This window comes from Numida meleagris, chromosome 7, assembly GCF_002078875.1.
Source record: "Numida meleagris isolate 19003 breed g44 Domestic line chromosome 7, NumMel1.0, whole genome shotgun sequence".
NCBI classification, from domain to species: domain Eukaryota; kingdom Metazoa; phylum Chordata; class Aves; order Galliformes; family Numididae; genus Numida; species Numida meleagris.
The window spans coordinates 18,595,238-18,607,304 of NC_034415.1; the positions used below are offsets into that span (position 1 = coordinate 18,595,238).

Below are 12,067 nucleotides of genomic sequence, written 5' to 3' on the forward strand. Positions count from 1 at the left end.
ATGGGAACTCTGCCACTATGAAGAATTTCAGTATAATTTGTTTGAAGTAGCAGTTGTGTAGTAGAATACATTGTGAGTGTGTGTAACTCTATGAAGATATCTAGTATGTATGTAGACAGCTTTGTGCAATAATGCACAAAGTCTTAAAGTGTAAAAAGTTTAGAAGAGTCTTGGATTTTGTATGAAAACAATCACATCCTTGATAATTTCTGTTGTTAATGAAATAATTAAGGCTGAAACTAAAATTATTTTAGAAACTAAACTGCTGAAGGGCGTAGGATGATACTTGCCATAAGCATACTTAAACCGGACTGTAGACTCTCCAGTGAATACACTGAAATACTTAAGCACAGATGGTTGGGGGTTGTTTTTCAGCGCAACTTCCTGGGAGACATAATTCCACCTGGCATTACGATAGTGGCACAGGCAGTAAGAAGTGACAACAGAAATCAAGGTTATCAAGCTACAGCATATGTTCGTTCCGATGCTGCCAAAGTTGATGTGCAACTAGTTGTTGTTCAGCTGGCTGAAACCAATTGGAAAGCATGTGCTGATGCTGTAATACTGCCTCTGAAAGCACAGGTAAGTACACAGGCAGCTTTGCCAAACGAGACATCTAAAAGGCCCGCAGGTTTTTAAATAAGCACAGAGCACCTGCTGATTAGAAATTTTAGTAAAAATTCAGAAAACGTCCATATCCTCCACTCTCCTTTTGAATTAAAACAAACAAAACAATAACTACAACAACACAAAACAAAAACCAGACACTTCAAGATCTGACTCCCCCCCAAAATTCTGATTTTCAAGATGCATCAAAATACTATTTATAGAAGTATTTTAAAAGTTTGAAAAAATGTCTATCTACTCATTATTTATCATTCAGTACAAATTTGCTTTTCTGGGAATCAAACTGTTTTTCTCTGTATAACTCATTTCATAAGATCAATCACTGAAAGGCATTTGAAACACTCTATTTCTTGGGATTTATATGAGATAACAGAAAAATTAAGGTTAGATAGTGGGTTGATGCCTGAGAAAACATAGATGAAATTATAGGTCTTTTCTTTTTTCACCTCTTCCCGTGCTGTGCTTCCAGTGCACCTATAAAGGAAAGAAGTCTTTGGATAACGATTTACTAACTTCTACTTTTTCCAGCAGCAATTAACTCATTCATCCTTTTATTTCGGTATTGAAAATGTAGAGGTTCAAGACAGGAAGTACTGCAGAAGACTAATAGACATTTAGTCCTATCTTCTTCTAGAACAAAATATAAACTGATTATTAACATACCAAGTATAAGGAAATCTCAGGAAATTATGGCAAACCTTAGCCTATCTAGAGAAAGAAAGACATGGAAGCATAAAGGATCAATGTGAAGTTTCAAGAAAGAAGAAAAAATTATATTTTGAAATTACTAATGATGTTTCTGTGATTCTTTTCTGAAATTTGGGTGTCTTTTTTCCTGTCTATAAAGGCTAGACTGAGATGGGGCAAGGAGTGCAGAGACTACAGGATAGCAGCCATGGCTACCACAGGCCAACTGGCAAGGAAGCCAGCCATGCAGCTGAAGGTGCAATGGGGAAATGTCCCTTCTTGGATAAAAAAGACAAGCACAATGTATGTAATTTGCTCTTTCCTAAATTATTGTGTTGCCTTTTTTATATTAGTTGGCATTAGAAATGCACTGAAAGAAATGGATGATTTTTTGAACACAGATGTTTTTGGAGAAAACAAAAGTTCACAGGCACAACAGTATTCTTTGAATGTCTTCTAGTTCCCCCACGTTTCATATTAAAAGGCATCCTCCAAATATTTAAAATTTGATGTGCCTAATTTCATTTCCCTTATTAAATGATTAGATGTTTTAGTTCAAAATACCTCTTTGTTTTGAAATGTCCTTCAATTCAGTATTAAAAAAAACAAAACTGTTAAAATGATAAAAATAAAAACAATGTGTATCCTTAGGATAAAATCAACCATTTAGTTTGACCTAAAGCACTTTTTCTTTGGCTTCTTTTTTCCCTTTCTTTTCCCCCAATTTTTCAGAAATGCCAACAATCCTCACCCTCCAATATCTGTCTTTGCTCATGGAGCTGAGTTTGTCACATCTTATTTGTCTCCAGATTTATGCAATACGTTCCTGGTGCGGCACTCATGTTGGGCTTCTCAGAGGCACATCAGAGAAACCCGTCTCATGAACTTATAGTAAGGGCAGCTGCAACATCTCCACGAGCAATAGATACAGTAATTAAAGTTCCTGGGGTATGTGTCAATTTTATTTTCTTTTCCTTTCACTGAATGGATTTTCAACTTATTGAGACTTAAATATTTTAAAAAAAATTAATCATTTCTTTTTAGAGGAGCTGGTATATATCTGACTACATGAGTGTTGAAATACACAGTCCTTGATTTTGTACTGCCTTCGTAAAATGGAACAACAAGCAAAAGTTGAAAACTCTATAGCGAAATACTTTATTTCCATGCTGAGAACAGTCGTTAGGCCCAGACTGCCTCAAATATGACTGCTCTACACTTGCAGGTTTTTTTTTTTTACCCTGTGTGACAGTTCTGTGCGATGTATATGGGTCTGAGAGCGGATAATGGAGTCCTTGAGTACATCTTGCGCTCCACAGCAGCCATATGCAGCATCTAATTATGTTTGTGCTTCAGTCCCACAGCTGCAGTTGACCACACTCTGTGAGACAGGTCTCAGCAAGTTACGACAGACACAAATAATTTTGTGGCTTTAACTCAGCTTTAACTAAACTAAAGCAGTTAGTTGCACTCTCAGAGCAGCTTGCACAGGCTGGATGTGCAGAATCCCACTGATTAATTGGTCCTTGTCCACCAAATCCCTGTGCACTGTTTTGAAAGTTTCCCCCATGGAACTGTGGTAAATTAATAACAGCTCGCTATTCATAAACGGAGAAATTAGTGTGTCTTTAACCTTCCGTTGTGCTTCAGAATTGCAGGATCTTTATTATATGATAATGAAGAAGTAGGCGCATTAGGCATTAAGTTGATGCTCTTGGTAAATGTCTTTTCTATCTAAAGTAAGAAATCTTACCGCTATGGCACATCATGCCATTTTTTCAGCCTTTAATGGATGCCGTTCACTTTGCCAGAAACATCCATCAAATTAGTTAGTTAAACTGTTAAATTGTTTTTTCAAGAAGTCACATAATTATCATTTAAACTTCATCTACATAGGTTACTTTCTAATATTATTAACAATTTTTGCATAAAATTCAGGAACTGAGACCAGAAGAAGAGAGAGTGATTGCTAAGAAAAGCCTAAGATTTGGGCATATCCTGGAGAGACTAACACAACTGCAATTGTGTATCTTCAAGATATTTTTTCCAGGATGTCTTTTTTGCTTGTCTCTTTTCAGTGATATCACAAGCAGTACGGTTCAATATATCTTAATGTTTTTTTCATTTCTACTTTTTCAGGTAACACTTTACTATCAGGGACTCCGACTGCCATTCACTTTGCCCTTAGGGCCATCATCTTCATCATATGAGACTAGAGATATCACTGCCTGGAATTTCCTTCCTGAAATAGTTTCACAAATAGCACAAGAAGATCAATGTAAGTACTACTTATATGATTGTCTCATGAGGAAGCAATGTTTGTAGATCTATCCTCTGCTACGGCTGGGACTTGTCTTTCCCCATAGTGGTCTTCTGGAGGGAAGCTGAGTGTCTCTAACCCTGCTTTCTCAGCAGTCCATTTTACCACTTAGAAGCACGTTTACTGGCAGGTGGACTAAGAGACTTCAAACTGATGTAAATCTTCAGAGTTCAGGATTCATTCCTAAATGCAAGCTGTAGAGATTGTCTTTTGCCCCTTCTAGGAAGGTGCCATCTCTGCGTTGAGAGGCATCAGGTGATGGGTACAAGACAGATAATTAATTTTCTGCCACATTTATTATTTTTAAAAAAGATTCACATAAGTTTTAAGTGATTGGCATCTAACACTTCTGTGGGAAATGTGAACTAGTTTTGTAATGGTTACTACTTTTAATTTCTGAAGATATTGGTAAGTTTTAGTCACTACTATCTTGAGGTTTGCTTTTAGCATGTCATCAAAATCAGTACTAATATAGTCTACATCTGTTAGCGATTCTGTAGTGATATCCTATCCTTACAGTCTATGGCAGCATCAAAATATTCTGCCAAAGAGATGTTGAAGTTCTTTTTCTATCTGCTGTGTAGTCCAATCTCACAGAGGTAGCCTTCAGTACTTTGCAGCAACACACATGCCATTGTCACATCTGCCATTTCTTTTCTGGTTCTGTTTTGCAGCCACATGTGAAGTTGGCGAGGGAGATTTCAAAACATTCGATCGCATGAGCTTTACATGTTCTTTCAATAAAAGCTGCAACCTGATAGTGGCCCAAGACTGTACCGAACATCCAAAATTCATCATTACTACAAGAAAAGTTGATCACCAGTCTTTCTCAAGAGAGGTTCACATAAATACAAGCTCAGCGTAAGCATGGTTTATTCTGAAGACTCAATAATTAGATACAAAACTTCAGGGAGTTAGTCTGGGGAAGGAGGATGTCTAGTTTGGGTGCAACTAATTTACAGTCATATATTTGAGGATTTACAGAATCCTCATCTGCCACTCTTTGGTTTCATTTTCCTCATATTCAGTGTTGCAGTCAGGATCATATAGCCTGCTCTGTAAGTTCCCACACTGTCTTTTCTTCAAAGGTTGAATCTCAGCATCCAGTAAATAAAGTTCCAATAACTTTATTGGAATAAAGTTCCAATAAATTTTGCATTTTGAAATGAAAGCAGCTCAGTCACTCATTCAAGATCCAGATGTTCAAATTAGCTCTCTGCTAGCTTTGGTCACAAATATCTCTCCCTTACACGTTTTAAATTAACCACTAGTTTCTTCTTTTTTTTTTTTTTTTTCCCCTTTTTTCCTCTAGGAACATCACAATCTGTCCTGCAGCAGATTCATCTCTGCTTGTGACATGCAATAAAGAATCAGTACTATCAGCCAGTGGAGTTTCTGAGTATGAAAAAGGTGAGCTTTGATACCCACATTTCTAGGACTGATTCAGAAACCAAGTATCTTCAAGACTGTATTTTCTATAAGCTTCGCAGAACACTATAATGTTAAGAAAACATAAATGGGATTAACTCAAGAAAAAACTAGTGATCTTCTCGATATTTGTATTGCTTTATAATTCTGTGTCTCCCATAGCAGATATACACTTTTCCTTGGTATGACTGAGAGGTAAAGAAAGCCCTTTCTTATACATATATAAAGTCCAAGACTGATGCTTGTTTACAAGAAGTGTGCTTGTTATAGTCACAGTTACATGCTTTGGGACAGATATTTAGCTGGAGAACCACCAATGTAATTTTCATTTCAAGATTTAATAGACTGGATACAAAAGTAAGCTCCAACTACAGGAAACCACAGTCTAACATTTTCACAAATGAATGTTTATTCTCTTTATTTTCTTCCTCTCTCAACAAAACAAAAAAGCAATTCCAAACACTCTAACTATAGTAGAACAATGATAATTGTGAAGGAAAATGATGTACTTTGTGCTACTCCGTTTCTCCATTACTTTAAAATTATGATTAACCATCTTTTTACAGACAATATTAAAATCTATAAAAATGGAACAACAGTTATTGTGGAAGCTCCAACACATGGACTGAAGAATGTGAATTTTGATGGTGAGATCCTTAAGGTATGGTGCTTTCTTTCAAAGTTACTGCCTTCTTTCTGTTTAGTGCTTTGACAACGTAACAGATCATCACTTCAGTATTCACTTAAAAAGATGCACTGTTTTACAGGTTACAGTTGCTTCATGGATGAGAGGAAAGACGTGTGGAGTCTGTGGAAATAATGACAGAGAAAAGCACAATGAACTCCTAATGCCAAATCATAAGCTGGCACACAGCTGTTCTGCTTTTGTTCATTCATGGGTATTGCTAGAAGAAACCTGCTCTAGTGGTGAGTAGATCTGAAAACAATTTATGCTTGGAGAGAATACGATTTTGTCTTTCCTCTGACAATAGCTGGAAAGATATTTTCTTTTAAAAGCAGTACTTTACTTAAAATGACAATAGCAATACATATACATTTTAACTTCATTAACCACTGACTTTTTAAAATACTGCCTGTGAACACAGAATACACAATACAGCAAGTCTTTGTCTCATGTGCAGTTCAATGCTAAATAATTGATTCCAACATAATTTCTTACACCGAGTAGCTTATTTCCTCGAGAAGCAAACCCAGACCTAAGCTGACCTAACTGAAGTCAGTTTGATTTATACTGCTGAGTCTAATCAGTTGTAGCCGCTGTCTGTAGGCTTAATTTAATGAAACAAATTGCGTACTGTGAATGTAGTAGATCAGATCTTAAGTATATGCAAATTTTCAGAGTAGACAAAATTTGCTTTTGTTCTGCATCATCTGAGGGTGCAATTTCAGGGAAATATTTAGAAATACAACTGAGGTAAAAGTTTCCTCTCACATGGAGCTGGAAGAATAATGATGGTCTCCCATAACATCAATACTGTTTTGTTTCGTACATTTCCATTTACCTTGGACCTGAGACAACTTTATTGAAGTTAATGGTTGCTTTCTCCTTGACTTCAGCAGCAGCAGACTTGTACTTATCTGTACATCAGGAAACAGAGTCATAGCTGGGATCCTGTTAAGTTACATTATACCTTTCTAGTGAGATAATTGCAGCATTATAAAAATCATCCAATACAAAAATTATCCTTGATGTTATTATATAAATGCTGCCATTTTTTTTCTATCCATTCACTACAGTTGACATCTTTCCTAATGCAATGAAGTAGCCATTGTGCCTGCTGTATCTATTCTTAATAGCTTTCAGATATGAGAGGTTATTTTCTGTGTATTATGTAGTTCTAAAAAACTGAGTATACACAATTCCATTTGGGTTATATTGTGCAATGAGATATTAAATATAGCTCCCCTTTCAGAATCTTTCTTCAGTCCCCCAACTTATTATCATCCTATCTTGATAACCTCACTACTGTGAAAATGGTTTGTCAGAGACCTGTGTTTTAATAAAAGCTGAAGAGAAAATATGGACCTTTATTATTGCAAGGATCGATTGGGATTTATTTCTACAATTTTAACTACCTTTCCTTTTCCTCTTAGGGTGCAAACTGCAGCGCAGTTATGTGCAGCTGAATCGAAATCCTACTATTGATGGAGAGGAATCTACATGCTACTCTATTGACCCAGTACTGAAATGTATGAAAGATTGTACTCCAGTTGAAAAAACTTCCGTTAAGGTTGGCTTCCACTGTTTCCCAAAAGGTATGATATTCTTCTGTGTCACGTACTGTAGGAGTTCTGTCAGAGCACTTGAAAGAACAAAATGCAGCACAGCCACACGCAGAACTGTACAACTCCAGCTCCTCTCTGAGCTGCTGTTTTTAATCCCATTAGTATTTGCTATAACAACTGACAGTACTGGCTAGCTAAGAGCTAGTTTAGATGATGGCAGGTAGCGTCATCTGAGAAAAACATCTGAGGTGGTAAAAGGGGCAGAAGAGATCGATAATTTTTTTTCACACTTTCAGGATCTCCATACAGTTGTGATAAGCAACAGTAAGTCCTTTTATGCACATTACAGCCTGCAATTTTGTGTAGACCAGGGCAAGCAAGGCAATTGAAAGTCAGTCAAGTAGTGTGACATGACTGCTGTGATTAGGCTGCCATGCTACACCACTGTGCAATACATCAGCAAAAAAACACACTGCTGAAATGTTCTCTAGATTGTTCCAAAAATTGGTTTGTTTTTCAAAGGTATTTTATACGCACAAACTTGTGCCCCAGATTTTTAAAAATATTGAGCCTTTTTCTCCTTTCACTTATAAAAATTTCTCATGAATGTAATGCATGAATGCAAAACACAGCTGTACAATACAGTTGTACAAGCTTGAGAGGAGAATCCAGCATTGAATCTGCAGATATTTCTGGTGCATTCCTTCCTAAATCTTTTAATGGATCACTCAGTACATAGATCACATAGACAGAAACTACCACTTGAGAGTATCTGCTAAATTGATCCGTTCTGTGTTAACCATTATTAGCCAAAACCACAGCTGGGATAATACAGTGTAGTTTCACTGAAACCAATTAATTTCTATACTGAGTAATACTAGAGAGAAACACAGTATTTTATTTCTGATTTTAAACATCTATCTAGAACTTTGCACTTTTTGCTCATGTTATTAATATCTTCCATGTGCTGAATCAGCCCATAAAAGCAATGAGTATCTTTCTATAATAGTCAACAATCTACAACAGTCTATTTAACAGGTACCACAGAGAAAGTGCTAATAGTTTTCTGACAACTCCCTGAGAAGTGAATAGATGCATCCTTTTATGAAAAGAACACACTTTCAACAACAGCAACAAAAAAAACCATGCTTCCCAAACCTTGTCATATCCATGTTTCACAGATTTCTTTTGTGCATCCGAGTCTATATCTCTGAAATGTCATCACCTCAGGCCACTCACTGCCTTAGAATATTAGGCTGTAATAAAGCTGTCTCATTCCCTCACAAAAATGTGTTAGAAAAAAAGGAAAAATCAGGAGAAAAAAAAAAGTATGTTAGTTGTCACCACCAGCACTACTTTTACAGCATCTACAGGCTTCTCTGGTTCATTTACTGAACCAGAGGCTGGGAAGTGTGCTAACAGCACTCCTAAACAAGGACTTTATGTATTTATCTATCTGGAAGGGGAGGAGGAGTAAAAGAAGGAAGGGCAATAGATGCCATTTGAGGGTTTTTTGGTTTTTTTTGTTTTTTTTTTTTAAGTCAATTGCTTTTCCTCAAGCCAGAGATCAGCAGAAATACAAGACCAAGCTTTTAAGTCTGTCTTTTAATTTGTTCAATGATTTGGAGAAGAAGCATAAATAAAATCCCCATTCTTCCCAAGCAGTGAACATGTATTTGCATCCACAGAACCAAAAACCTTTCCTCAGCTCTTTATATGTGAATTCAGACCTGATAGTCTAATGTCTCAAAAGACAGGGACCCCATCACTGTCACCAATGAGGGAAGGATGAAATGAAGTTCAAGGGTAAAGAAGAACCCCTGTTGTCCTTAAATCAGTGAGCTTATAGTCTTAGGATCTTGACTAAGGCAGACTTCACACCTAGCTTAAGTCCACGTGCCAGTTTACATGTCAAATGTGCCACTAGTCCTATCCATATGAATGATCATTACTCAGCCACAATACAGTTTGCCCAGGGAACTATTTCCTGTGTGAATATCACAGCTTACCCTCATGCACAATGAGAATTAATGATTATAAAAAAAACAGAACTCAGACTCCTATAGCAGATCTCATTTCACAGCCTGAAAATATGACATACTTTTAAAAAAACATCTCAAGCACCTTTCTGGGAAATATTTGTCATCAAGTTAATTATGAAAAAAAAACCTGTGCTTCAGTTTGGACAGTAATTCAGCCAAGGAGAGTGTCAGCATTTCAGGAGATAAGTGACCAATATAGCCCAAACACAGCAGTCTCCAGATTTTCCTGTGATGAGAGATGGCATGTTTTAAATGTATTACCCACCTGAGGGATAAAAATAAAAAAAGGAAGTAAAATTATGAAAGCTTTACCTGTTCTCATTATGCAAACTTAATCCAAATGGATGTCCTAATATTCTTCCAGATGCAACGATAAACCTCCAACTATCTAAGAATATTTATTGGGAGGATGAGTATTATTATTCCATTTAGATTATTTGAGCATTAAGGGATATGGCTTATTCAAGCTGCTGTTGATAAAACAGTGTGGTAAGGTTAATTCTGCAACTGACAACGCTCTGCCAGATTTCACAATATATGGGAAACTTTAATTAGAAGTTTATGAACCTCTGAAAATTCTCAAAAGGGCTTATCCTTCAGGATGAACTTGGACAAATAGTCAGCTGAAATATGCAGCGATATGCAGCAATAACATTAAAAGAGATTGCTGATGTGTATCAGGACGTGGTGGTCTTACTTCGAAAGTGGCTACCTCCAGCACTTTCACTGGCTCCTGCCTGTTGTCACTGTGCTTCACGAAATATTATTCATTTTGGTTTTAGGGAAGTATTATAGTAATAGTACCATGGATGAAAATCCTGCTCTAAGTCAATGAGTCAGTTAGATGTCAGTTATGGAGGCAGGATTTCTTTCTTTACTTGATGAGGGGGTTGGCAGCCATCAAAACAGGATTTCCTTGAAATGTATTAATTTGGTTGATGTTCGTTAACAATAGCTTCTCTCTTCTGACAGATAATGCTGTAAGCCTGCTGGAGTGGCAGAGAAGCAGCGATAAGAAATCTGCATCTGAGGATGCTGTGGAGTCTGTGGATGCTGACATAGATTGTACCTGCATTGGTGACTGTAGTTAAGCTAAATTCTTTAGTGTTGTGCTATAGCCATATTACAGAAATAATTGAATAGCTGGACAGATAAGAAGGAATGTGATAGCTGTAATAAAATATTAAGAAACATGCTCAAAGAAAGTAAGCTTACTCTATTGCATCCAAAGTCAAATGCATTATGTACAGTCTGCACAGCTTAATAAATATGTTGTTCATTAAATAAGTATTCATGTGGTCTCTCTCTTTATTTTCCGTATCAACAAAACAATCAGACCAACTATAATATTATCCAGAAATTCTGCTTCTTTTTATCTGAAATATAATTATAGCAGTCCTCTCTTAAAATTATGTTCACTAGGTGATGAAAGGAAAACATGATTACAGCTACTGCTAACATTCCATTGTGTAAAGAATTTCATATTTAGCATACTAAAGACACAGTAAGCATTTGTTTTCTTTTATGTTTTCTGGTAAAGAGAAAAGTCTGTTCTTGGAACTGTTCTGCAAAAAATACATTTTACTCCCAGCAAGACCATTAGCCTTAGTACACTCTACAAAGGAATGAATTGGACTGCTAGACTCCCACTGTAGCTTTCCAGAGAGCTATAGTGTGTGACACAGTCCTCATTTTGATTTAAATTTCAATGGATGTGCTGTTACTTCGTGAGCTAAAAGTATGAATATGGTTTTTTTTTTTTTGGTTTACCATTCCTATTGTGTCTATGAAAATGATGCCTTCAAAAACTTCAGAGAACAATAATGCATCCAAATACTCAAAAAAATAATATACAGAAATACGTGTAAGATCAATAGCATCATAAAGCTAAAATAAAGGAGGACAGTCATACTGCGTTTAACCAGTAGACTGTCAATCTGCTAGCTTTCACTAGGCCTATGCAGAAAGGCAATTCCCTCCCACCCCAGGGGAGCAGGATTAGGTGGCACCTCCACATCTCATGCAGTGGCACAATATTCCTTCCTTGTAGTGGAATCAGCCATGCGGTGAGCTGTGAGATGTGCTCCATAGCAGGCAACAGCAGCCAGCAGCCAAGTGCCTTAGTATGGGCAAGGTAGCACTGAACCCAAATATGGCCAGGAAACTGTCATTAAAGAAAATACTTCTCTTTCTAAGTAAAAACTGAGCTATCAGAAAGAGGAGAACTGAAGACTAAATAGCTGAACAATTACTGAATAACATTTCTCAGCGCTTTTCGTTCAAGATCAGAAACTTGAGTAATGTAAAGTACTCTTACTTTCTCTCATTAACTTGAAACTAACTTGGAATTAGATAAGATCCAGTCTCTCTCAGTGTACTGCACCTACTTAATTACTTAATGAAGAAAATAAGCCATTGTAAGTTTGTCCAAGCCCAGAGCTCAGCAGGCTGAGTCCTGACACAGGGCACATGCCCCCTGGCAGTCTGCTTGCCTTAGCCACTCCACCTCTCTGGAGGACAGGGAGCAGAGCAAGGCCACAGTGTGCACAGAAGGGTTACCAGTCCCTTAACCCAACCATTACATAGTCTACATGTTATTATTTTAGAACCTTCGTATGTACTGAGCCTTTATTCGGATAGCCAGCACTCAACAGCTTTTTTTTTTGCTCAAGGATATCCAAACTCAGGACAATGGCATGAGCTCTTACTCTGTGTT

The 12,067-nt window shown here is 36.9% G+C and overlaps 1 protein-coding gene across 1 annotated transcript in view; it reads left to right on the forward strand.

The window, feature by feature from the left end:
- The window catches only part of LOC110402667 (vitellogenin-1), a 44,683-nt gene extending 34,045 nt beyond the window's left edge, over positions 1-10,638 (forward strand). Inside the window, exons 27-36 of the mRNA XM_021405025.1 lie at positions 376-582; positions 1,475-1,617; positions 2,124-2,262; positions 3,454-3,592; positions 4,309-4,495; positions 4,947-5,044; positions 5,629-5,723; positions 5,830-5,989; positions 7,178-7,339; positions 10,324-10,638. Of these exons, the coding sequence (XP_021260700.1) occupies positions 376-582; positions 1,475-1,617; positions 2,124-2,262; positions 3,454-3,592; positions 4,309-4,495; positions 4,947-5,044; positions 5,629-5,723; positions 5,830-5,989; positions 7,178-7,339; positions 10,324-10,442 (1,449 nt within the window). The 3' untranslated portion in view covers positions 10,443-10,638. The remainder of the gene's footprint in view (positions 1-375; positions 583-1,474; positions 1,618-2,123; positions 2,263-3,453; positions 3,593-4,308; positions 4,496-4,946; positions 5,045-5,628; positions 5,724-5,829; positions 5,990-7,177; positions 7,340-10,323) is intronic.